The sequence below is a fragment of the Necator americanus genome, chromosome X, assembly GCF_031761385.1.
Source record: "Necator americanus strain Aroian chromosome X, whole genome shotgun sequence".
NCBI classification, from domain to species: domain Eukaryota; kingdom Metazoa; phylum Nematoda; class Chromadorea; order Rhabditida; family Ancylostomatidae; genus Necator; species Necator americanus.
In genome coordinates this window covers 17,265,370-17,286,521 of record NC_087376.1, presented here as the reverse complement: position 1 = coordinate 17,286,521, position 21,152 = coordinate 17,265,370, and the positions used below count along the sequence as shown (strand labels likewise).

General features: G+C 45.7%; 11 protein-coding genes across 18 annotated transcripts; 4 read left to right on the top strand and 7 right to left on the bottom strand.

Annotated features, from left to right (window-relative positions):
- Positions 1–3: 3 nt before the first annotated feature.
- On the bottom strand, positions 4–1,617 carry RB195_023743 (uncharacterized protein; the record flags this gene model as incomplete). Of its 2 annotated transcripts, XM_064211278.1 has the most annotated exons (3): positions 4–1,023; positions 1,113–1,328; positions 1,387–1,617. In XM_064211278.1, the coding sequence occupies 3 exons, from the start codon at positions 1,615–1,617 to the stop codon at positions 4–6; spliced, it is 1,467 nt and encodes a 488-aa protein (XP_064067158.1). The 2 variants fall into 2 exon arrangements, with proteins under 2 accessions (XP_064067158.1, XP_064067159.1); XM_064211277.1 differs by lacking the exons at positions 1,113–1,328; positions 1,387–1,617 and having other exon boundaries at positions 4–975.
- A 42-nt stretch (positions 1,618–1,659) lies between these two features.
- On the bottom strand, positions 1,660–2,667 carry RB195_023742 (uncharacterized protein; the record flags this gene model as incomplete). Its single annotated transcript, XM_064211276.1, has 1 exon — positions 1,660–2,667. One exon carries the CDS (start codon positions 2,665–2,667, stop codon positions 1,660–1,662), a length of 1,008 nt encoding a protein of 335 aa, XP_064067157.1.
- On the bottom strand, positions 1,660–3,144 carry RB195_023741 (uncharacterized protein; the record flags this gene model as incomplete). 2 transcript variants are annotated; one of them, XM_064211274.1, is made up of 2 exons in its annotated part: positions 1,660–2,777; positions 2,997–3,144. In XM_064211274.1, the coding sequence occupies 2 exons, from the start codon at positions 3,142–3,144 to the stop codon at positions 1,660–1,662; spliced, it is 1,266 nt and encodes a 421-aa protein (XP_064067155.1). The 2 variants fall into 2 exon arrangements, with proteins under 2 accessions (XP_064067155.1, XP_064067156.1); XM_064211275.1 differs by lacking the exon at positions 1,660–2,777 and having other exon boundaries at positions 2,827–3,144.
- Positions 3,145–5,566: 2,422 nt separating this feature from the next.
- Positions 5,567–7,051, top strand: RB195_023740 (uncharacterized protein; the record flags this gene model as incomplete). 2 transcript variants are annotated; one of them, XM_064211272.1, is made up of 2 exons in its annotated part: positions 5,567–5,714; positions 5,934–7,051. In XM_064211272.1, the coding sequence occupies 2 exons, from the start codon at positions 5,567–5,569 to the stop codon at positions 7,049–7,051; spliced, it is 1,266 nt and encodes a 421-aa protein (XP_064067152.1). The 2 variants fall into 2 exon arrangements, with proteins under 2 accessions (XP_064067152.1, XP_064067154.1); XM_064211273.1 differs by lacking the exon at positions 5,934–7,051 and having other exon boundaries at positions 5,567–5,884.
- RB195_023739 (uncharacterized protein) lies at positions 6,044–7,051 on the top strand (the record flags this gene model as incomplete). The annotated part of the gene is made up of 1 exon (XM_064211271.1): positions 6,044–7,051. One exon carries the CDS (start codon positions 6,044–6,046, stop codon positions 7,049–7,051), a length of 1,008 nt encoding a protein of 335 aa, XP_064067153.1.
- Positions 7,052–7,093: 42 nt separating this feature from the next.
- Positions 7,094–8,569, top strand: RB195_023738 (uncharacterized protein; the record flags this gene model as incomplete). 2 transcript variants are annotated; one of them, XM_064211270.1, is made up of 3 exons in its annotated part: positions 7,094–7,324; positions 7,383–7,598; positions 7,688–8,569. In XM_064211270.1, 3 exons carry the CDS (start codon positions 7,094–7,096, stop codon positions 8,567–8,569), a joined length of 1,329 nt encoding a protein of 442 aa, XP_064067150.1. The 2 variants fall into 2 exon arrangements, with proteins under 2 accessions (XP_064067150.1, XP_064067151.1); XM_064211269.1 differs by lacking the exons at positions 7,094–7,324; positions 7,383–7,598 and having other exon boundaries at positions 7,736–8,569.
- A 2,074-nt stretch (positions 8,570–10,643) lies between these two features.
- Positions 10,644–15,762, bottom strand: RB195_023737 (uncharacterized protein; the record flags this gene model as incomplete). 2 transcript variants are annotated; one of them, XM_013437607.2, is made up of 3 exons in its annotated part: positions 10,644–10,713; positions 15,442–15,560; positions 15,613–15,762. In XM_013437607.2, 3 exons carry the CDS (start codon positions 15,760–15,762, stop codon positions 10,644–10,646), a joined length of 339 nt encoding a protein of 112 aa, XP_013293061.2. The 2 variants fall into 2 exon arrangements, with proteins under 2 accessions (XP_013293061.2, XP_064067149.1); XM_064211268.1 differs by having other exon boundaries at positions 15,669–15,695.
- A 700-nt stretch (positions 15,763–16,462) lies between these two features.
- On the bottom strand, positions 16,463–16,756 carry RB195_023736 (uncharacterized protein; the record flags this gene model as incomplete). Its single annotated transcript, XM_064211267.1, has 1 exon — positions 16,463–16,756. The coding sequence occupies one exon, from the start codon at positions 16,754–16,756 to the stop codon at positions 16,463–16,465; it is 294 nt and encodes a 97-aa protein (XP_064067148.1).
- Positions 16,757–16,801: 45 nt separating this feature from the next.
- Positions 16,802–17,536, bottom strand: RB195_023735 (uncharacterized protein; the record flags this gene model as incomplete). 2 transcript variants are annotated; one of them, XM_064211266.1, is made up of 1 exon in its annotated part: positions 16,802–17,536. In XM_064211266.1, the coding sequence occupies one exon, from the start codon at positions 17,534–17,536 to the stop codon at positions 16,802–16,804; it is 735 nt and encodes a 244-aa protein (XP_064067146.1). The 2 variants fall into 2 exon arrangements, with proteins under 2 accessions (XP_064067146.1, XP_064067147.1); XM_064211265.1 differs by having other exon boundaries at positions 16,802–17,461.
- A 12-nt stretch (positions 17,537–17,548) lies between these two features.
- On the bottom strand, positions 17,549–18,034 carry RB195_023734 (uncharacterized protein; the record flags this gene model as incomplete). Its single annotated transcript, XM_064211264.1, has 1 exon — positions 17,549–18,034. The coding sequence occupies one exon, from the start codon at positions 18,032–18,034 to the stop codon at positions 17,549–17,551; it is 486 nt and encodes a 161-aa protein (XP_064067145.1).
- A 225-nt stretch (positions 18,035–18,259) lies between these two features.
- On the top strand, positions 18,260–20,454 carry RB195_023733 (uncharacterized protein; the record flags this gene model as incomplete). 2 transcript variants are annotated; one of them, XM_064211263.1, is made up of 4 exons in its annotated part: positions 18,260–18,354; positions 18,471–18,626; positions 18,712–18,815; positions 20,207–20,454. In XM_064211263.1, 4 exons carry the CDS (start codon positions 18,260–18,262, stop codon positions 20,452–20,454), a joined length of 603 nt encoding a protein of 200 aa, XP_064067143.1. The 2 variants fall into 2 exon arrangements, with proteins under 2 accessions (XP_064067143.1, XP_064067144.1); XM_064211262.1 differs by lacking the exons at positions 18,260–18,354; positions 18,471–18,626 and having other exon boundaries at positions 18,731–18,815.
- Positions 20,455–21,152: the final 698 nt, after the last annotated feature.

The window sequence follows — 21,152 nt, the reverse complement described above, 5'->3', positions numbered from 1 at the left end:
ACATTATCTGCGGCTAAACAGTAGCGAGGCTGAGTCCGAGGTAATTTGCCGAAAAGATATACGCTTTTCGACGTGAACATCACCTTGATCACCTTGACTCCCGTTGATCTTCAAACTGGTCGAGCGGGCGCCAGTAATTCTTCCATTTGCCCCGCTCGCGTGCCAGAGTAGTCCAGTGGTTCCTCCTTTCGCGTGGGACACGAAGAGCATCATACTCTTTTTGAAGGACTTCGTGAAGAAATCTGACCATCGTGTTGGCGGTCTTCCTGTAGTGCGCTTAATATCGCGGGGAACCCAGTCGCTCACGGCTCTGGTCCAACGGTTGTCATTAAAGCGCATCACGTGTCCGACCCACCTTATTTTACTTTCCTTGGCAAACGCGGCGGCGTCTCTAATCTTCGATCGCTGATGTAGGAGAGAACTTCGAATCCCGTCCCTCACTTGCTCGAAACGGGATACTCTTAGCATCACTCTCTCAATTGCGCGTTCAATGACGCCCACCGCATTTTCTTCCTGCTTGCGAAATGCCCAGGTTTGCGAAGCATAGGTCAAAGCAGGAAGTACGGTGGTGTTGAAGAGGTGAGCACGGAGCCAGGTGATCCTGGTCTTCTTCACTACATCCTCGATGCTTTTATACGCTCCCCAAGCCGCTCGTCTCCTCCTGCCCAGCTCGGGGGTCAGGTCGTTCATCATGTTCAGTTCCCGACCCAGATAAACGTAGCTGGTGCATTCGGATATGTTCGTTCCGTTGAGCGTGAATGGGGCATCCGAGACCCATCCGCTCCGCATGAACATTGTTTTTTGTAGGTTCAGCTGAAGACCCATGCATCCACATTTTTCGTCGAATTCGGTCAGCATTCGTTCCGCTTGGCTGATGCTAGGTGTTATCAGTACGATGTCATCAGCAAAGCGCAAATGGTGTAGCTGCCGACCATCAACTTTCACTCCCATGTCGTCCCATTCCAACTTTCGCATTGCGTTCTCGACGGTGGCTGTGAATATTTTGGGTGAAATTGTATCACCCTGTCGGACCCCCTCTTCACGTCAGTGATAATGTTCTTGTAGAATGGCGAAATTCCGGTCGTGAAGTTATTGTACAACTCTCGAAGTACCTTTATGTACTGAGTAGGGACGCCTTGGTTGTCCAGGGCTTCCACGACCGCTTCCGCCTCAACTGAGTCGAAGGCCTTCTTCAAGTCGATAAAGGTGAGAGAGAGCGGCATCTTGTACTCTCGTGATACCTCGATGAGTTTCGAAACAGTGTGAATGTGGTCAATCGTGCTGAATCCTTTTCGAAACCCTGCTTGCTCGCATGGCTGTCCTTCGTCCTGGACTTTTTCAATCCTATTAAGGATCACTCTTGTAAAGAGCTTGTAGATGACGGACAATAGGCAGATTGGACGATAGTTGCCGAGGTCGATCCGCCGAGGGATGTGGATCTCCCTTTTTATACAACAACACGGTCTTGCTGGTCTTCCACTGTTTAGGAACCTTGCATTCCGACAGATAACGTGTAAAGAGCCTCGCCAGGGTGTTGATGAGTACTGGCGGAAGGCTCTTCAGGTGTTCTGGTCTTATTCTGTCGAGACCGGGTGCCGTACGATTACTTACCGACATAATAGCATGTCGTATTTCGGACGGGAGAACCTCTGGAATGACTTATCCATCTTCCCTCAGGTGGTGAGGAGGCAAGTGGACATGGCTGTCGAAGAGATCAGAGTAGAATTCGTAGGTGATTTTCTCCATCCCTCTTCTCGATACAATGGTTGTTCCCTTCGGGTTCCGGAGAGCAGTCATCCTTGTCTTGCGACTGGCGAAGTCTTGACGGGCACAGCGGATGCTTTTCCCCGCCTCTGCAGCTTCAGCCAGTACTTCTGCTCTTCTCTCTTTAAGGTCTTCCTTTATCGCCTCTCTGCAAAGCTTTGCGAGCTCGGACGTGAGTTCTTGGTTCCCTGCGGCTCGTGCTGCTCCACGCTGGCGTATCAGCTTAAGAGTTTCAAGAGACAGGCGTCTCTTGGTGGTTTTAAAGCTCTCAGCCTTCTTCGCGCAGTCGTGAAGGTGTTCAATAAGCCGGTCATATTCCTCGTCGATGTTGTCCATTGCGGAATCTTCCCAAAAGCCGGCTAGCGTAGCGAAGAGATCCCAGTTGATGATAGTCCTGGAATTTCTCTCTCTGAACTTGGCGGCTTTCTCCACTCTCCTTGTGAAAGAAAATCTTCCTCGGAGGAGGCGATGGTTCGATCCCGTATAGAACTTTGGTACAACAGCGACATCCGTCAGGCAGAACCTTTTATTGACGATGATGTGGTCTATTTCATTACGGTACCCTCCACTGGGTGACTCCCACGTCCAGCGTAGACATGAGGGCTTCTGGAATTGCGAGTTCCCATGGATGGTCTTAGTCGTCATGATGAACTCGGAGAGCCTCTCCCCTTGGTCGTTCCATTGTAGGCCGTGGGTCCCGATGTGAAGTTCCTCCGGCGTTCTTCTTGGGCCAACTTTGGCGTTGAAATCGCCAATTATGACCTTGTAGAAGGCATGATCTTCTCGGTAGAACTTCTCCAGGTCCATGCAGAAAGCTTCGACTTCTTCTTCTTCTTCGTAGCTTGATGTTGGAACGTAAGCGACGAAGATAGTCAAAGCTGGTGTTGGACCACATCTTCTCATCCGCAGACGTCCGATTCGGGTCGTAAGTTGTTCGAAAGAGTCGATGTTCTTTGCCGTTCTCGTGTTGACGAGGACGCCAACTCCACCAACACCTCTGCTGTCGCATGTTCCTAAGAACAGTTCTTCTCCAGTTTCATATACGGTGTTGAGAGGGTGACGTCATCTCGTCTCGGTCAGTCCGATGACGTCGTACTTGATCTTCTTCGTCTGCATCATCAGATCTTCGATGGCTGCTTCCGATGCAAGCGTACGTGCGTTATAAGTACAGATCGCCATCCTAGTCCTTTTCCGTTTCGGTAGCCTATATGACTCCTGCAACCCCGTCCTACCTGGCGCTACTGTACCAGGCTTTCCTCCGGAATCAGGAGACTCTTTTCTATTATTGTGTTTTGCATGAAATTCAGAACCCATGAGCAGGTTGCAAGCCTCTAGTCCCATGAGTTTCTGGGAGAACTTCCGTTCTCCCGGAGTGGACATGTGGAGCTTATTTGTTGGAGGCGACTCCAAACCGCCTCCCTTGCACCTCCCAGTCACTTGATTGCAGGCTTTTGGCCGGACCGACGTGCGGGATACAAGGATGTCATGAGTCAGTCCTGGCTCAGCAGAAGCAGGGAGTCCATCCCCTGAATCCACCCGCGTCTCTGGACAAGCACAAGGGCGCTTTTGGTCCGCGATTAGCCCCCTATCAGCCACCTGGGGACGCGCCACGTAGCCTCGCGACTAACCGGCTGTGATCCCTCTAGTGAGGGAGATCCGTGGTGAACAACATGTTCACGTCACCACGGATCTTCCTCTAGTGAGGGAGATCCGCGGTGACGTGAACATATTGCTTGGAAAGTGGAATGATAGTTACAGGTTCGTAATGTACATGCTGTTGCCAACATTTTGATACCTCTCACAGATATAGTTTCGAAACAACGTAGATGTTGGAATTTTGGCTGAAGTATATTATTTATATTATATTTATATATTTAGCCATATTTGAGCCCCAGAAACGACCGAAGTTAGCCGTTAAGAGAAGTTCTGTTTTGTTAAAGGTGCAGAGAATCTTTTTTTTTGTGCAACATCTGCGCTTCTGGTTTTTCTTGTTACGCAAGGTTTTCGGTTTTTTTTTTCGCGGCTTGAATTGCATCCTCATTCTTTCTCATTATTTATTAATATATATATATATATTGATATACTTAAAGGTTTGTAAATAGTTATCCAACGCAGCATCTTGTCTGCCAGCATAACAATTTATAGAACAGCTTTTTGCTTTTGAAATATTTAAGAGATCATCATCACACTTCCCGGGTATGAACGGTTTTCGAGCGGTAAAGTTGTTCAACGTTTCTTCCACTTCTATAAAACCGTTTATTTCCGGGGTTTCTAGAAGATATTTAAAAATGTCAAGTAGACCGACGTTATTTTTTGTGTCAATCAACTCGCTGCGTTATAGGATTGGATTTTGTGGACCACAGATCTCCCTCATTAGAGGGATCAGAGCCGGTTAGTCGCGAGAATACGTGCCGCATCCCTAGGTGGCGAATAGGGGGCAATCGCTGACCAAAAGCGACCTTGTGCCTGTCCTGACACGTAGGTAGATTCATGGGACGGACCGCTTATTCTTGCTGTCCCAGGTCCCAGACTTACAATATTTTTGTATCCCGGACGTTGGTCCGAGCGAAAGCCTGCAATCAAGTGACTTACAGGTGCAAGGGAGGCGGCTTGGGGTCGACTCCAACAAGTAAGCTTCACTTGTCCACTTTGGGAGGACGCAACGTTCTCACGGGACAAAACTCATGGGGCTAGAGGCTGGCAACCTACCCCTCTGTTTCAAAATTGTATGCGAGACATAGTAGTAAGAAAGAGTCTCCTGACTCTAGATAAAAGTATGGTACGATGGCGCCAGGAAGGAAGGTTTTACAGGAGTCATTTAGGCTACCAAAACGGAAAGGACTAGGATACTCATCTATACTTACAACGCGCCCATTCAGGACCTAATAATTCAAGCTAGCATGATTAAGTACGACGACGTTGGACTGGCCGAGAAAAGACAATAAATCCCGTATATAACATTGGAGAAGGCGAAAACCGTTCATACCCGGGAAGTGTGATGATGATCTCTTAAATATTTCAAAAGCAAAAAGCTGTTCTATAAATTGTTATGCTGGCAGACAAGATGCTGCGTTGGATAACTATTTACAAACCTTTAAGTATATCAATATATATATATATATTAATAAATAATGAGAAAGAATGAGGATGCAATTCAAGCCGCGAAAAAAAAAACCGAAAACCTTGCGTAACAAGAAAAACCAGAAGCGCAGATGTTGCACAAAAAAAAAGATTCTCTGCACCTTTAACAAAACAGAACTTCTCTTAACGGCTAACTTCGGTCGTTTCTGGGGCTCAAATATGGCTAAATATATAAATATAATATAAATAATATACTTCAGCCAAAATTCCAACATCTACGTTGTTTCGAAACTATATCTGTGAGAGGTATCAAAATGTTGGCAACAGCATGTACATTACGAACCTGTAACTATCATTCCACTTTCCAAGCAATATGTTCACGTCACCGCGGATCTCCCTCACTAGAGGAAGATCCGTGGTGACGTGAACATGTTGTTCACCACGGATCTCCCTCACTAGAGGGATCACAGCCGGTTAGTCGCGAGGCTACGTGGCGCGTCCCCAGGTGGCTGATAGGGGGCTAATCGCGGACCAAAAGCGCCCTTGTGCTTGTCCAGAGACGCGGGTGGATTCAGGGGATGGACTCCCTGCTTCTGCTGAGCCAGGACTGACTCATGACATCCTTGTATCCCGCACGTCGGTCCGGCCAAAAGCCTGCAATCAAGTGACTGGGAGGTGCAAGGGAGGCGGTTTGGAGTCGCCTCCAACAAATAAGCTCCACATGTCCACTCCGGGAGAACGGAAGTTCTCCCAGAAACTCATGGGACTAGAGGCTTGCAACCTGCTCATGGGTTCTGAATTTCATGCAAAACACAATAATAGAAAAGAGTCTCCTGATTCCGGAGGAAAGCCTGGTACAGTAGCGCCAGGTAGGACGGGGTTGCAGGAGTCATATAGGCTACCGAAACGGAAAAGGACTAGGATGGCGATCTGTACTTATAACGCACGTACGCTTGCATCGGAAGCAGCCATCGAAGATCTGATGATGCAGACGAAGAAGATCAAGTACGACGTCATCGGACTGACCGAGACGAGATGACGTCACCCTCTCAACACCGTATATGAAACTGGAGAAGAACTGTTCTTAGGAACATGCGACAGCAGAGGTGTTGGTGGAGTTGGCGTCCTCGTCAACACGAGAACGGCAAAGAACATCGACTCTTTCGAACAACTTACGACCCGAATCGGACGTCTGCGGATGAGAAGATGTGGTCCAACACCAGCTTTGACTATCTTCGTCGCTTACGTTCCAACATCAAGCTACGAAGAAGAAGAAGAAGTCGAAGCTTTCTGCATGGACCTGGAGAAGTTCTACCGAGAAGATCATGCCTTCTACAAGGTCATAATTGGCGATTTCAACGCCAAAGTTGGCCCAAGAAGAACGCCGGAGGAACTTCACATCGGGACCCACGGCCTACAATGGAACGACCAAGGGGAGAGGCTCTCCGAGTTCATCATGACGACTAAGACCATCCATGGGAACTCGCAATTCCAGAAGCCCTCATGTCTACGCTGGACGTGGGAGTCACCCAGTGGAGGGTACCGTAATGAAATAGACCACATCATCGTCAATAAAAGGTTCTGCCTGACGGATGTCGCTGTTGTACCAAAGTTCTATACGGGATCGAACCATCGCCTCCTCCGAGGAAGATTTTCTTTCACAAGGAGAGTGGAGAAAGCCGCCAAGTTCAGAGAGAGAAATTCCAGGACTATCATCAACTGGGATCTCTTCGCTACGCTAGCCGGCTTTTGGGAAGATTCCGCAATGGACAACATCGACGAGGAATATGACCGGCTTATTGAACACCTTCACGACTGCGCGAAGAAGGCTGAGAGCTTTAAAACCACCAAGAGACGCCTGTCTCTTGAAACTCTTAAGCTGATACGCCAGCGTGGAGCAGCACGAGCCGCAGGGAACCAAGAACTCACGTCCGAGCTCGCAAAGCTTTGCAGAGAGGCGATAAAGGAAGACCTTAAAGAGAGAAGAGCAGAAGTACTGGCTGAAGCTGCAGAGGCGGGGAAAAGCATCCGCTGTGCCCGTCAAGACTTCGCCAGTCGCAAGACAAGGATGACTGCTCTCCGGAACCCGAAGGGAACAACCATTGTATCGAGAAGAGGGATGGAGAAAATCACCTACGAATTCTACTCTGATCTCTTCGACAGCCATGTCCACTTGCCTCCTCACCACCTGAGGGAAGATGGATAAGTCATTCCAGAGGTTCTCCCGTCCGAAATACGACATGCTATTATGTCGGTAAGTAATCGTACGGCACCCGGTCTCGACAGAATAAGACCAGAACACCTGAAGAGCCTTCCGCCAGTACTCATCAACACCCTGGCGAGGCTCTTTACACGTTATCTGTCGGAATGCAAGGTTCCTAAACAGTGGAAGACCAGCAAGACCGTGTTGTTGTATAAAAAGGGAGATCCACATCCCTCGGCGGATCGACCTCGGCAACTATCGTCCAATCTGCCTATTGTCCGTCATCTACAAGCTCTTTACAAGAGTGATCCTTAATAGGATTGAAAAAGTCCAGGACGAAGGACAGCCATGCGAGCAAGCAGGGTTTCGAAAAGGATTCAGCACGATTGACCACATTCACACTGTTTCGAAACTCATCGAGGTATCACGAGAGTACAAGATGCCGCTCTGTCTCACCTTTATCGACTTGAAGAAGGCCTTCGACTCAGTTGAGACGGAAGCGGTCGTGGAAGTCTTGGACAACCAAGGTGTCCCTACTCAGTACATAAAGGTACTTCCAGAGTTGTACAGTGACTTCACGACCGGAATTTCGCTATTCTACAAGAACATCATCATTGACGTGAAGAGGGGGTCCGACAGGGTGATACAATTTCACCCAAAATATTCACAGCCACCGTCGAGAACGCAATGCGAAAGTTGGAATGGGACGACATGGGAGTGAAAGTTGATGGTCGGCAGCTACACCATTTGCGCTTTGCTGATGACATCGTACTGATAACACCTAGCATCAGCCAAGCGGAACGAATGCTGACCGAATTCGACGAAAAATGTGGATGCATGGGTCTTCAGCTGAACCTACAAAAAACAATGTTCATGCGGAGCGGATGGGTCTCGGATGCCCCATTCACGCTCAACGGAACGAACATATCCGAATGCACCAGCTACGTTTATCTGGGTCGGGAACTGAACATGATGAACGACCTGACCCCCGAGCTGGGCAGGAGGAGACGAGCGGCTTGGGGAGCGTATAAAAGCATCGAGGATGTAGTGAAGAAGACCAGGATCACCTGGCTCCGTGCTCACCTCTTCAACACCACCGTACTTCCTGCTTTGACCTATGCTTCGCAAACCTGGGCATTTCGCAAGCAGGAAGAAAATGCGGTGGGCGTCATTGAACGCGCAATTGAGAGAGTGATGCTAAGAGTATCCCGTTTCGAGCAAGTGAGGGACGGGATTCGAAGTTCTCTCCTACATCAGCGATCGAAGATTAGAGACGCCGCCGCGTTTGCCAAGGAAAGTAAAATAAGGTGGGTCGGACACGTGATGCGCTTTAATGACAACCGTTGGACCAGAGCCGTGAGCGACTGGGTTCCCCGCGATATTAAGCGCACTACAGGAAGACCGGCGACCCGATGGTCAGATTTTTTCACGAAGTCCTTCAAAGAAAAATATGATGCTCTTCGTGTCCCACGCGAAAGGAGGAACCACTGGGCTACTCTGGCACGCGATCGGGACAAATAGAAGAATTACTGGCGCCCGCTCGACCAGTTCAAAGATCAACGGGGGTCAAGGTGATCAAGGTGATCGTGGGCGTACAATATGCCGGTGTGTCTCACTTTTATCGACTTGAAGTAAGCCTTTGGTTTAGTTGAGACTGAAGCGATCACGGAGGCTTTGGACAACCAAGGCGTCGCTACTCCATACATAGAGATGTTTGATGAGTTTCATAGCCACTTCACGATCAAAATTCTCCCATTCTACGAAAATGTCGCAATCAACGTGAGGGAGGGGTTCAACAGGTTGAAGCTATCTCACTCAAAATATTTTGTGCCACTTTCGAGAACGTGATGCGAGAATTGGAATGGGATAACATTTGAGCGAAAGTTGACGTTCGGCATTTACATTATCTTCGTTTTGCTGATAACATCGTTTTGATAACATCAAGGATCAACCAAGCGGAACGAATGGAGTTTTGTGCATATAAGAGCATCGAGGATGTAGTGAAGAACTAAGAATATCCTGCATCGTGGTCACCTATTGAACACCACCGTTCTTTCTGGTTTGATCTACATTTCAGAACCCTGGTCGTTTCACAAACAAGAAGAGCGTCAGCGTCACAAAGTCCTCATTTAAAAAGTGATGCTCTACCCAAGTGAAGTTTTCTACGTTGAAGGTTCGAAGTTCACTCCTATGTCACCGATTGAAGATCAGAGAGGCTTCCGCTCATGTTTAGGAAAGCAAAATTAGATGAGGCGAAAACGCGATGCATTTCAACGACAGCCGTTTGACCAGAACTGTGAGCGATCGGAGACCGCACGACATCAAAAGCACCACATGAAGACCGCGAATCCGATGGCCAGACCTTTTTATGAAGTCCTTCAAAGATACAATACTCTTCGAGTCTACATTTGTGGTCCTACAGATGGTTCTTCTCCCACAAATACAGATTTCCTTCTTCTAGGAATCTATTTTATATACATACGACCAGCTTTTCCTCATTTTTTCCCTATCCTATTAAAACTCTTTCTCGGTGATACAACATTTGATAAGCATTAGTTAGGCAGACTCAGCTATTTAGGTAGCAACGATGGTGAGTACAATCCATCGCTAATGCGCAAGGCGTGATCAGAGGCATGCTCGAAAATCTACGGGAGACTCTTTGCATGCACCCGCTTAGAAGCAGCTACCCCGAGAATGTGACGTGGATGCGCAGAAAAAGCTAGAGATGGTTTGTAGATTACGAGATCAGGGTAGTTCCCCTCATCTCCCCAATCATTGTGAAAGAAGTGCGCAAAGCGGCGTTCCCTCCTACGAAATCAGTTGCATTGCGCCATCTCTGCACACGCACCGCACCAAAGTGCGAGCGGTCAAATATCAGTTATTTCTTTTCACCGACCTCTTCAAGTGAAATCAATGAAAATGCTGCTGAGGGGACCAGAACATTGCATAGAGGAGCTTTCTAACGTACCTCGTAAGAAGTAAAGCAGTTCGCAGTTTTTTTCTTACGATCTCTTAGCGAGAGATGAGCAGAACCACTCCAGATATCGCAATCTACAACCCCATCTCCAGCTTTTCTCTCGGATTCTTTCACCACGTCAGATTCGTGGTATGGTGCATTTAATTTGGGTTGGGCGAACGATTTTGAATTCCTTAAGCCTTGAGCGCCAACATTTCCATATTCTATAGTTTCATCAAAATATAAATATGTAAAACTGTTCCATATATTACATAAACATATAATATACGGAACAGGTAAAAGAAAGCTGCCCGACATTAGTGCCAATGTTCCAACGAAACACGACCAGCAATAAATCGAGTGAAAGAGGTTCAAACCAAACACGACTATTAATAAATTGAGTAAAAGAAGGTAAGAGAGGGAAGGGGACAACGGAGCGTATTTTGTGGATCATGAATCGACAAAGTCAAGTATTGCAAACGTATGTACTTACTTTCAGAAAGGGTCTTTTTTGAGCTGCGGACATTGGTCAAAAATTTTTTTGGTTATTCTGAAGAAGAGCTTCCCGAGAAATTCGTGGAACGAGAATCACAAGGACTTCACAACGAAGACATTTTATTCAATTTGATACTGAAATTTTTATCCATTGATCAGATGTCGAACCAGCTCCATAGGTAACGGAAAGATAATCGTAGAGTTCTTTTCTGCTCTGAAATGTGAGTAACATTATCAGAAAAACAAGTGGTAGTTTTCAATGGTACAACAGTTCTGGACTTCCAACACCGTTTTCAGAATACCATTGACATAGCTACCAATGGAACCTTGAAGCGTCTAGTGCCATTTACCTACAGAGTGGCGTAATTTCACTAGAGAAAGAAGTGGATTGGGTTCAAAAAATTGTTCCATTGTCTTTGCCGCCTGAAACCAACTAAAACACCAATGGGTTGTACACGCACAACCTCATTTCACGACTGTAGAATAAGGCTGTGCGCGTGCAATCTATTGGTGTAGTAGACAAAAAAGCCAAGAGTCGTGATTTTTCATGCTGCTCAGACTATTTAGAGAAATAATGCACCTTCGGAACACTTTTGGAGGCTATAATGAAGGCTAGCAGCTATAGAATACTTAGTTCCGAAAATCATAGTCTACAAGGCAGCAGTGTAAAACGCACAATTTCGACAAAGGGTCCGTAAGAAGGAGATGGAAGCAAGAGAAGTGTCGTAAGGGGTCATATTAAATAGTTGTCTTTTAAATAAAATCATGCAATATTTGAATAAATGATAGAGCAAGACTCGAAACATGCACAGCGAAATTAGTTTAGCTAAGATGAGGGTAAATAGGCTATAAAATGATTCAAAAAATCCCATTCTTTATACTTTTGGGAATAGAACTAATGTGCACCTTGGGCCAATCTTGAAGGTGGATTACTTAGCATTTTCTTGAACTACTTGAAGCTGTGCTCGAAGATCGGAGAGAAGAAAAATCGTATTCAGTATTCACAGTTAGCTGTCAAAAATTTAGCTGTCAAAAATATCTAGTATATATATCATGTATATGTCTGCATGAAGTGTACACATCTATATACGGAGGCGCAAAAGTTTAGCAATTTTTCACTTCTTGAAGTTTTTGCATTAATTCTGCCTTCTTTTGTTTCTCTTTTATCGTGTTCTTCACTGTTTTAACAAGTTTCTTTGTTTCATCCAAGATAAAAGCAAGAAGATTTAAATGCGCAAAAGCTAATTATCAGAGTCCATCCTTTGGGTGCAAGAACAAGAAAGCAGTTGTCGGTTACAATGTTCTTCCAAGTAGCGTTATTAAAATCTGTTGGAGTTTCTAAGAGTAAAAATTTGTCGTAAAGATTTTTGGAAATGACTGACTTAAGAAAACTGCGGAAAGAATTGATATTAAGATTCTTGAAGAAGTATATACGCATCAAACCGCATTTAACCAGACCAAGTTCAAAAAGATCTGGCTAAATTTTAAAAGATTTCTGTGTATCGCAGAACCGTGCAGTGTAGTTGGTGTACTGCCGAACTGTTCAGTGGAAGACACTGTGAGAAACCTTTTGTTCCTACGAAGAATAGGATGGCATAAGTAGCATATGTCGGGCAAAAGCCATTTGGCAGAAGTGCAATTCTATAAAACTTCTTCTACTGACTTCGACTAATCAGTGGATAGCATACGCAGTTCTGTTCTGTTAAGCGTAAGCACGGTTTTTGCAAAGACTATTCAGGCTATCCTTTACTTCACGGAAACCAACATTACCTCACAGGGTTTTCTACCAAACAGTTCGCCAACACAACAACGATGTTGGACAGTACTAAAAGACATATGGAAACAGTCAAAAATTCAGAAAATTCGTTCTAAACACCGACTAGTTAAATGCTATGTCGCTATAAACTTCTCTAAAAAGATCGCTCTGTTAACATCTAGCAACAGCTAAGCAGAACGAATGGTGGCCCAATCCGATGAAACATGTGGATGCATCGGCATTCAGGTTCAGCTGAATATGATAAAAAAGAGATGTTCATGCGAAACGCTAGGGTCTCGGATGCATCATTTACGCTCAACGGAAAGAACATATCCGAATGCACCAGGCACGTTTATCTGGGTCGGGAAATGAACATGAAGAACGATCTGACTGCCGAGCTTGGCCGGAGAGGATGTTGGGAAGAAAACCAAAACACCCGGCTTCGTGCTAACATTTTTAAAAACGCCGTCTTTCCTGCTTTGACCTATGCTTCAGAAAATTGGGCACTTCGCAAACAGGAAGAAAATGCGGTTAGCGTCTTTAAACGCTCAATCGAAAGAGTGATGCTAGGACTATTTTCCCGCTTCACAAGTGAGGGTCAGGTTTGGAAATTTTTCCTACGTCAGCGTAGAAGATTGGAGACGCCGCAGCGTTCACCAGGGAATGCAAAATAAGCCGGGTTGGACACGTGATGCTCTTTAACGACCACCGTTAGACCAGAGCAATGAGCAAGTGGGTTCCACGCGATATTAAGCTCACAGCACACTACAGGAAGTCCACCGATCCGATGCTGAGATTTTCTCACGAAATCCTTCACGGAAAAATTCGATGCTCTTCGTGTCCCACGCGGAAGGAGAAGCCACTGTACGACTCTGGCACGCGATCGGAACAAATGGAAGGATTAATTGCGCCCGCTCGACAAGTTCGAAGATCAGCAGGAGCTAAAATGATCGAAGGCTGACAGAGCCAAAAGATGTAGGTATATAAATGCTGCGTCGTGCCAGAAAATGACAGAGCCGAGGCGCAGTGGCGGACGTCGGTGAGTGTCAAAAATATTCAAAACTCCTCGATGTTTAAGATAGGCGGCATTCGGAGGGAACTAGACGTGTCCTACAGTCCCACAACTTTGGCTAAGCCAAAGTCGCGAACGTTAGCCCGCTGTCCGAATGCTCGTGTGAGCCAGCAGCCGCAGTAGAACGGCACATTCATCAAGATATTCCGGTAACAAGGCGAACGATATTAGGTCTGGCTTCAAAGTTCTGTGTAACATTGGTCCAAATGCCAGAAAAGGAATGAGCGTAAGTGCCTCCAAGCCTTCGAGACATGTTCACAATAGTGGAATGCTTCAACGACCATAAGATGGAACTAGTCATTGCAAATTTATAAATCGCCGGTCTACTTCTTAGCGTACATCATTCAAGTGGTCTGAGTTGCTCGATGAGAAAACCGTTGAAGTAATGCCAGAAGACAGAAGTGTAGTCAAGGAGGATTTGAACGAAATGTGGAGCAATGGAGGACAGCAATAGCTGTCGTGGTAATTTCGGCAAGGGCACGTATAACTAGGGTGGCGAGCGCGTCCTGGATTTCGCTTACTATCACTATCTTGTCATCAATAACACAAGAGGACAATCCATCTATCCAAGGACACCCGCCTTAAATGCCGAAAATACTTCGCAGTACACGAGTCGTAGGATGGCCTTCTACACCGGCAGTGCTAGGAATCAAATTGAATTCATGGTCATAGGATGTTGCGATAGCATCCCACAAGTCCCAAAATGGTCGAAGTAGCCCGCACAATACTCGGTACAACTCAATCTTATCGTCAAGTGATAAAGAAGCAGACGTGACCATAATGACGTGACGGAGAAAGTAAAAACGAACGCTCGTAGAAAAAAGCTGTTCTACCACGCCTTTCCCAACGAAAACAATCTGAAAAATTTGCAAAAAAAAGGCAAAGAGACGGGCAAAATCTAGTGAACCTTAGGCTGAAGATTTTTCAAATTGCAACAGCGCCGATGGCGAATATGGACGCTTCCAAATGGGCAAAGGAAGTGCTAAAGGAACTGTAGCGTAATAACATTGCGGAATCGCAGCAAAAGAATATCCTATCCATCCCTCTTTTCGATATCTCCTAGCTCTGTCTTTATGAAAGTCAGTCCAGCAGATATCCGTTCCTGAACCATTCGTGTTATAGTATTGAAATTTTGTAAACTGGCTAACACAGTTTCTGGACCCGGTCTTTGCGGAAAAGAAGATACCTGTGCACTGAACGCACAGCACGACCACCTATGTGAAAAAATGGGGAGCGATCCGGCTCATTGCTCAAATTAGAGGCCGATTCGACTACTTTCTCAAAACATGAAGATCTTGAATTCATAATCAACTGCACATTTCGAGATATTGTTCATCCGTCCACTAATGAGTGCGGTTTCGCCACCAACTGCTGCATTATGCTGATAAAATACCAAAGTGGTCTGTGACAAGAGGATGGGTGACCGTCTCAGGTCAAAGGTGCATAAAAACGACATTCGACCAGTAGTCTCTGTGGTGCCAAATGCTGTGTTGCGACCAACTAAATGAAAGGTCGTCCTGGAGTGAAAAAAAAGGAGATGCTGTGATGGATGATTGGCGTCACTTGCCTCTACCACATCCGCAACGACCATAACTGGCAGAGACTAGACGTGACTTCCATGGTGCAGAAAATACGTCAATCTCGTCACGGATTTTCATGGGTCTTCTCGTCGCCTCGGAATTTCCCGCGGTATGGCAACTACACTCTGCAAGATCGGAATAAAATTAGACGTACTCAGAAGAGACCCGACTGAGAAGAAGGCTGTCAGCGCTTGATACATTTCACACTGACATGAAGCTATCTTTCATTCACTGTCCTTATCAGGCACACGGATGGAATTTCCTGTACTGATAAAAAAGTGGACCCGCGACTAAACAGGACAAACACTACAGAAAAAGAAGGAAAGTACTGTGGAATACAAAAGTTCTGTTGAATCAATGGAAAAAAGGCCATTTCATTTCTATTTTATCATAGTGATGTTCGTATATGACCAGAATTGTGATATAAAATCCTTATTTTTATAATGATAAACGCATCATCAAGGCGATTGCTGATAAAAGTGGGATTATTTCTGTAATATAGAAGAGAGAACTATTTAAACAATAGTCACTCACGCTACACTGTTCAACGTTTGAAGATATCGTAGTTGTAGGGCAGCTGGTGTAGATGCAATCACAGACGCAGCTTCGCGAAGAGATCTTGAAGCTTTTTGTTCACCTTCAGCAGCAATCACCTAAGAATAGCAATTTAAAGTAGAATAAAGGCAAATTTGCATAACTTCCCACTTGTTTATTCATGTAGAGTTTAAGAAATTCTTTCATGAGACTAGGCACTGACTTACTTGACTTAATCGGCGGGCTGATGTCATCGCGTGACGCGATTACCCGCATCTTCGCCGATGTGTTCCGTCCTTGAACACAACTCTGCCCAACCATCTCGATATTCTGCGAGAGCTTGCACAGAATCTATCCATTCGTCGTTATTCTATATTCTGCGAAAACTTACGTCTCCCCTTTACTGCCTATCCACGCCGAGTGTCCTCAGGTCCTCCTTCACCACTTCAGTCCCGAACTTCCGTTTTCGGCCAGGTAGCTTCTTCCAGCTCAAACCCGACAAACTCCTCAAAACTCGTTGAACAAGGCGATCTGCCGGTCTCCTTAATATATGACCAAAGAAGCGAAGACGATTTACTTTAGCCACTTTCGATGGCGATGCAAGATGTTGCTATCTTCCACGTGTCATCCGCCGGTATACCACATTAGTTTCTGCGTAAAGATAATCATTATGGCTTACCCTAGGTCAAAAGTAGCCAAGTAGCTGTCTAAGCAGCTTTCGTTCCGTGCAATCAAGCCTCTCCATTACCGTTGATGGCTCTGCCCAAGTCTCCGATCCGCACATCATGATGGGACGAATTGCGGATAGATAGACTCGCAGCTTGACTTCTTTGGTGATGGGGATCGATTACAGGCATTTCGTTAAGGAGTTAAATGCAGAAGTGGCCTTAGCGCACCTTCGCTGAACATCTCTCTCGTAGTTGCCGTTGTTCTTCAGCGTACAACCCAGGTAACAGAACTCATCGACGAGTTCTATCGGTTGTCCGTTTACCCTGATTCCCGTTCGAGGTCTCGAAGAGATCTACATCTGCTTGCATTTATCAGCGCGTAGACGTAGTCCACAGGCTGCAGCCAGCTTCGGTACAAAATTGACAACATGCTGAAGTTTCGTACTGCTTTCCGCGAATATAACAACATCGTCGGCGTACTCGAGATCAATCAAGGGGCACCCTGATGGTGCTAAGACAATGTCGGCAGGAAACTGACTTTTCTCGGCCGTTCTTCGTATAGTGTCATAGATGTCGAAATTGAACAGGAAGGGTCCTGCCACTGCCCCTTGTCTTACTCCAGTTACCACCACAAACATGTTGTACATCCGGCTAGTGTTCAAAGTGCAGCAGTTCTTTGTTGATTCATGTCATCAAGCAAGCGAACGAAATTTCTTGGTACTCCATCGGCGCGAAGCGCGTTGAGAAGAGAAGCCTCGGTGAGAAGAGTCGAACGCGGCTTCAAAGTCCAGAAACGCTAGTTGCATTGGCTTTGAATACCGCTGCCAGATTTCGATCACTCTCCTGACGATGAACACCTGGTCAATCGTAGATCGGCTAGGACGAAAGCCAGCTTGCTCGACACGCTTTGTTTCTTCGCGATGTTTAATGAGTCGGTCCAGGATAATGCGCCCCAGTACCTTGTACATAGCACGCAGCAAAGAGATTCCTCGATAATTTCTTGGGTCCGTGACGGATAACTTCTTGTGAAGAGGAATTATGATAGCGTGTCTCCATATTATTGAACGTATGATCTTTGTCATCTCACGAATCTCAGACGGAAGAAGATATTTTAGCATTTCTGCGCTAATCCCGTCGTCTCCACCAGATTTTCCATTCCTCGTTTTTTGAATACAGACTAGAACCTCCGACTCGTTAACCGCATACGTCGGTCTATGAACGTGCTCGAGTTCAGGAGCTGACGGTGCTAGCCGGTTCAGCAAGGTCTTGAAATGTTCCCTCCAAATTGGAAGGGTTGCTTCACCGACGGCTACTCCATTGGCAGTGTTGAAGACAGGAGAACATCTTTTCATTTTGCCGCTATACTGTTTTAGTAGAGCATAGGCTTTCAGCGGGTTCCTGTCCTCCCACGCCTTCTCAAACTCCATCGCTCTTGACGTCTACTCGTTATCGCGGTCTTGTTGCAGTTGACGACGCAGCTTCCTTCTAAGATGCTTTTCCTGGTTGAAGTCACCAGCGCTGCGCGCTACACATACAGAATTGTATGTGGATTTTGTTTCCGCAGATGCAAAGGCAAACTTCTTCCGCGGCAATAGAACCGGGAGCGTTTCCCTTGCAGCGTCCTGGATGCACTTTGTGAAGGAATCCGCATCGCTAAGCTTCTTCCTGGTCCGTACTCCAACATGAATAAACACACGTTGGCGGAATTTTGTTCTGCCTTCATCGTCTTTCAGACCTGCCATGTCGATTTTCGGTTGAAGAGGAACTCCTCGGCTTCTCTTGTGGAACCGTATCTTGAAGCTGAGAAGAACTGGACGGTGGTTAGAGTCGAACGCGACGTCCCAAACAGTTCTAGATTTTCGGATATCTGACCGAGGAATGTTCCTCGCCAGAACGTAGTCGAGCTGAAGCTTAAGAGTCCTCATCTTCTGCTTGTGCTCTCTTCAGGCTTTAAAAGGGTTGACCCCTGCCACGTGAGCTGATGGCGTCGATGATTCCTCTTAAACGTGGAAGCGATGATGAGGCCCGTCTGTCACAAGTCGACTAGACGGTCACCGTTGTCCGACGTGTGCTCCACTGGATAATACTATTTTCCTAGCACATCGGATTGCTGTTGGAGTCCCATCTTCGCATTTGCGTCGATTCCGACAATGACCACCTGCTGGCTTGGTATTTTAGACATCAACGCATTGAGTTCATCATGGAAGGGGTCCTTACTGTTGTCCTCAGCGGTTTCCGTAGATGCGTGAGCATTTACGATCCAGAGTTTACGTCCTCTGCGATCCCGCAGTCGTAGAAGGGCGCAACTAGACGACGTTGAGCCAAATTACTCCACCAGGTTCTTGTAATCGTTTCTCACAGCTATCGCGCAGCCACCTACTTTGCTCTCATCAGCATCGCCGCAGTATATGGTGTAATTTTCGATGCTGATGACGGGCCGATCTCTCATGCGTGTTTCCTGCATTGCAACAAAGGGCACACAGAGATAGGGGCACTTGCAGAGGCCTGGACAAGGCGGTTTGCTGGAGTTCACCCGATAGTGTCCGGTAGTTCAGTGTGACGAAACGAATGGTTGTTGCCAAAGATTCCATGCTCCCTTCAGGCAGTTGATCTCTGAGGTTATGGGCTTTGGCGATGTGCTGGACGACAGCACTTTCGCAATGTATGGGAATCTTTCGCCATATAACAGTGCAAGTTATATAGCTCGTACGTTCCCAATGCGTACACTCGCACGCCTGAATGCGTTTAGTTAGAGCAGTGCCACCAGGTAGCAATCAGACTCGTATACGCGGCCCCAAGACGAGACTAGGCACACAACCTTCATATGTTCATATATTTTTTAAACTTTTTATTCGCTCATTTTCATTTCATCTTCTAATTTCCATATTTTATCAACACCAAAATTTGATGTTGACAACTCAAACCCATCTAGATGGTGTTCATGCTAGTTGTGGTCTGAATAGTTCTTTCTGTCGTATCCAGGACCACTATAGTAAGCAACCAATTTCGCTGATCCAGCGAGCTATCATAAACAGCTGTTTTTTTTTCCTGCCTGAAATGTAGTGCGACAATTCTCATTCGCCTGAGCGTTCATTCGTGAGGCATTATTCTATCATCGAAGTTTTACATTGTAAGGTATGTAGGAAATACTTTCGTCCACGAGGTTTTGTCGAAGAAAACAGTCGACGTCCGAAGCCTATTGTAATAATATTGAATACTGCAGATCAAACATTGGTTTACCTCCGAAACCTAAGCTTGAAGATTGATTCTTGCACCAAGGAACGCAACTCAAGTAAACTCAAGTAAACTCAAGTAAGCAGATTAATTTCTTGAAAATTAATGGTAAAGGAGTGAAATTTTTAAGCAGGAGAGCTCCATAATTGTGGGTATCAATGTTCATTACCTCCAAGAAAGTCTATTCTCTACGGCAATATCCAACAGCTTACCTTCTGCGTACTCCACGTAGCCAGAAAAATTCAATTCAAAAGAGACTAGAAAACTTAATTGGAGAAGTCATTTAATAAGGAGTAGCCTGTTTCGAGTATTTGCTACACGTATTCGGTGTTAAATTCAAATGACTTCTTCTTACATTGTTAGCAATTTGTTCAACCACCAGTAAACCTCATCACCTCATACAGCAATGAAACATTAGTTATAATAAACAGAATTAAAGAAACAAATTGGACGCTCAATTAATAAATCAAAGTAATTTAATATAATAAATAGTAATGTAATGGCTATTAATATAAAGTGCTGCGAGTAAGATAAACATACATAATATAATATAGACACCACTGATAACTCACTACAAGGATTAGAAGTTTGTCAGTACATATGTGCACATATAAGTTGAAAAGATGACTCGGAACTAGCTAGGCTAATCATGACCTACATCATGGAACGCTCCCTGCGGTAAGGAACAGACAGTGCTGGCAAGACAACGATCTTGGATACCCCAACCATCTAGAGCCATTAAGAAATATTAGGCTGGACAGAAAGTCTTGTCACCCATTTTTGCAAATTTCCAGAACTTTCCAACTCTTTGGGAATCCATGTTGCACCATGTTGTACTTATAGAACATTCTTAAAGCTTGCAGCCCGCAACATCAACAGCAGATTGGGCGAGGGCACCACTACCACCAGGACTGTCAAGCTCTGGTTCGCTCGCTTCGCAAGCGAAAACACCGACTTCGAAGAGAAGCCCCGGTCGGGACGCCCTCACACTGTCGGCTCCGCCATTCTTGACGCTGTTAAAGAGAATCCGGAGATCAACACCCGCGGTCTTGCGGGCCCTCGACTACAGAAAAGTGCTGGCTCTATGGATCCTTCACAGCTCAATTCTTGATGTACGAGGCACTATTTCTACTCCCCTTTCGTTGCACTTTATTGAGTTGTTCTCATGTGCTGTCACAGGACAAACAGTTGATAGCGCTAAAGTAGCCACAGATATGTGTATACTTGTCTAGATGTGCATAAACACAGTGTGCGGAATTATGTCTAACGTACCGAAAACATATATTTGAGCTGGAAAAATCATCGTTATATGAAAATAGCACGATTACGTTGCGATCTGAAAATGGGAGCGCAATGGTTTTCTCGACTATGCAGTGCGAACCGCCAGACTTTTGCTAGAAATCTGCCTCTCTAATGAGTAGAGATCTTATAGATAATCCTCATTGTTGGCCACATGGAGCTATAATCACTCTAACAATGTTAGTTTACTCTTCGATCACTAGCATCACGCTGATCATCTGGTTAATTAAGTACACGCGAAATGCAAAGAGAAAAGGAACTCGAAATTCCTTAATGGAAGAAGAAACAATTCCAATGAGAACTTTCAATCCGCACCCAATCAATACACCGCCCAATTTATTGATTTGTGTCACACTCTTGACACTAGGAGGCGAGGTGATTATCTGTCAGCATGGACATATGCGACACAATGTAGATCTAGTATATAACTGAAAGCAAAAATTGCACTTGTAGCTACAATGAAGAAGTTCTGTTCAATAGAATCAACCAATATTTGTATTCAAATTAACC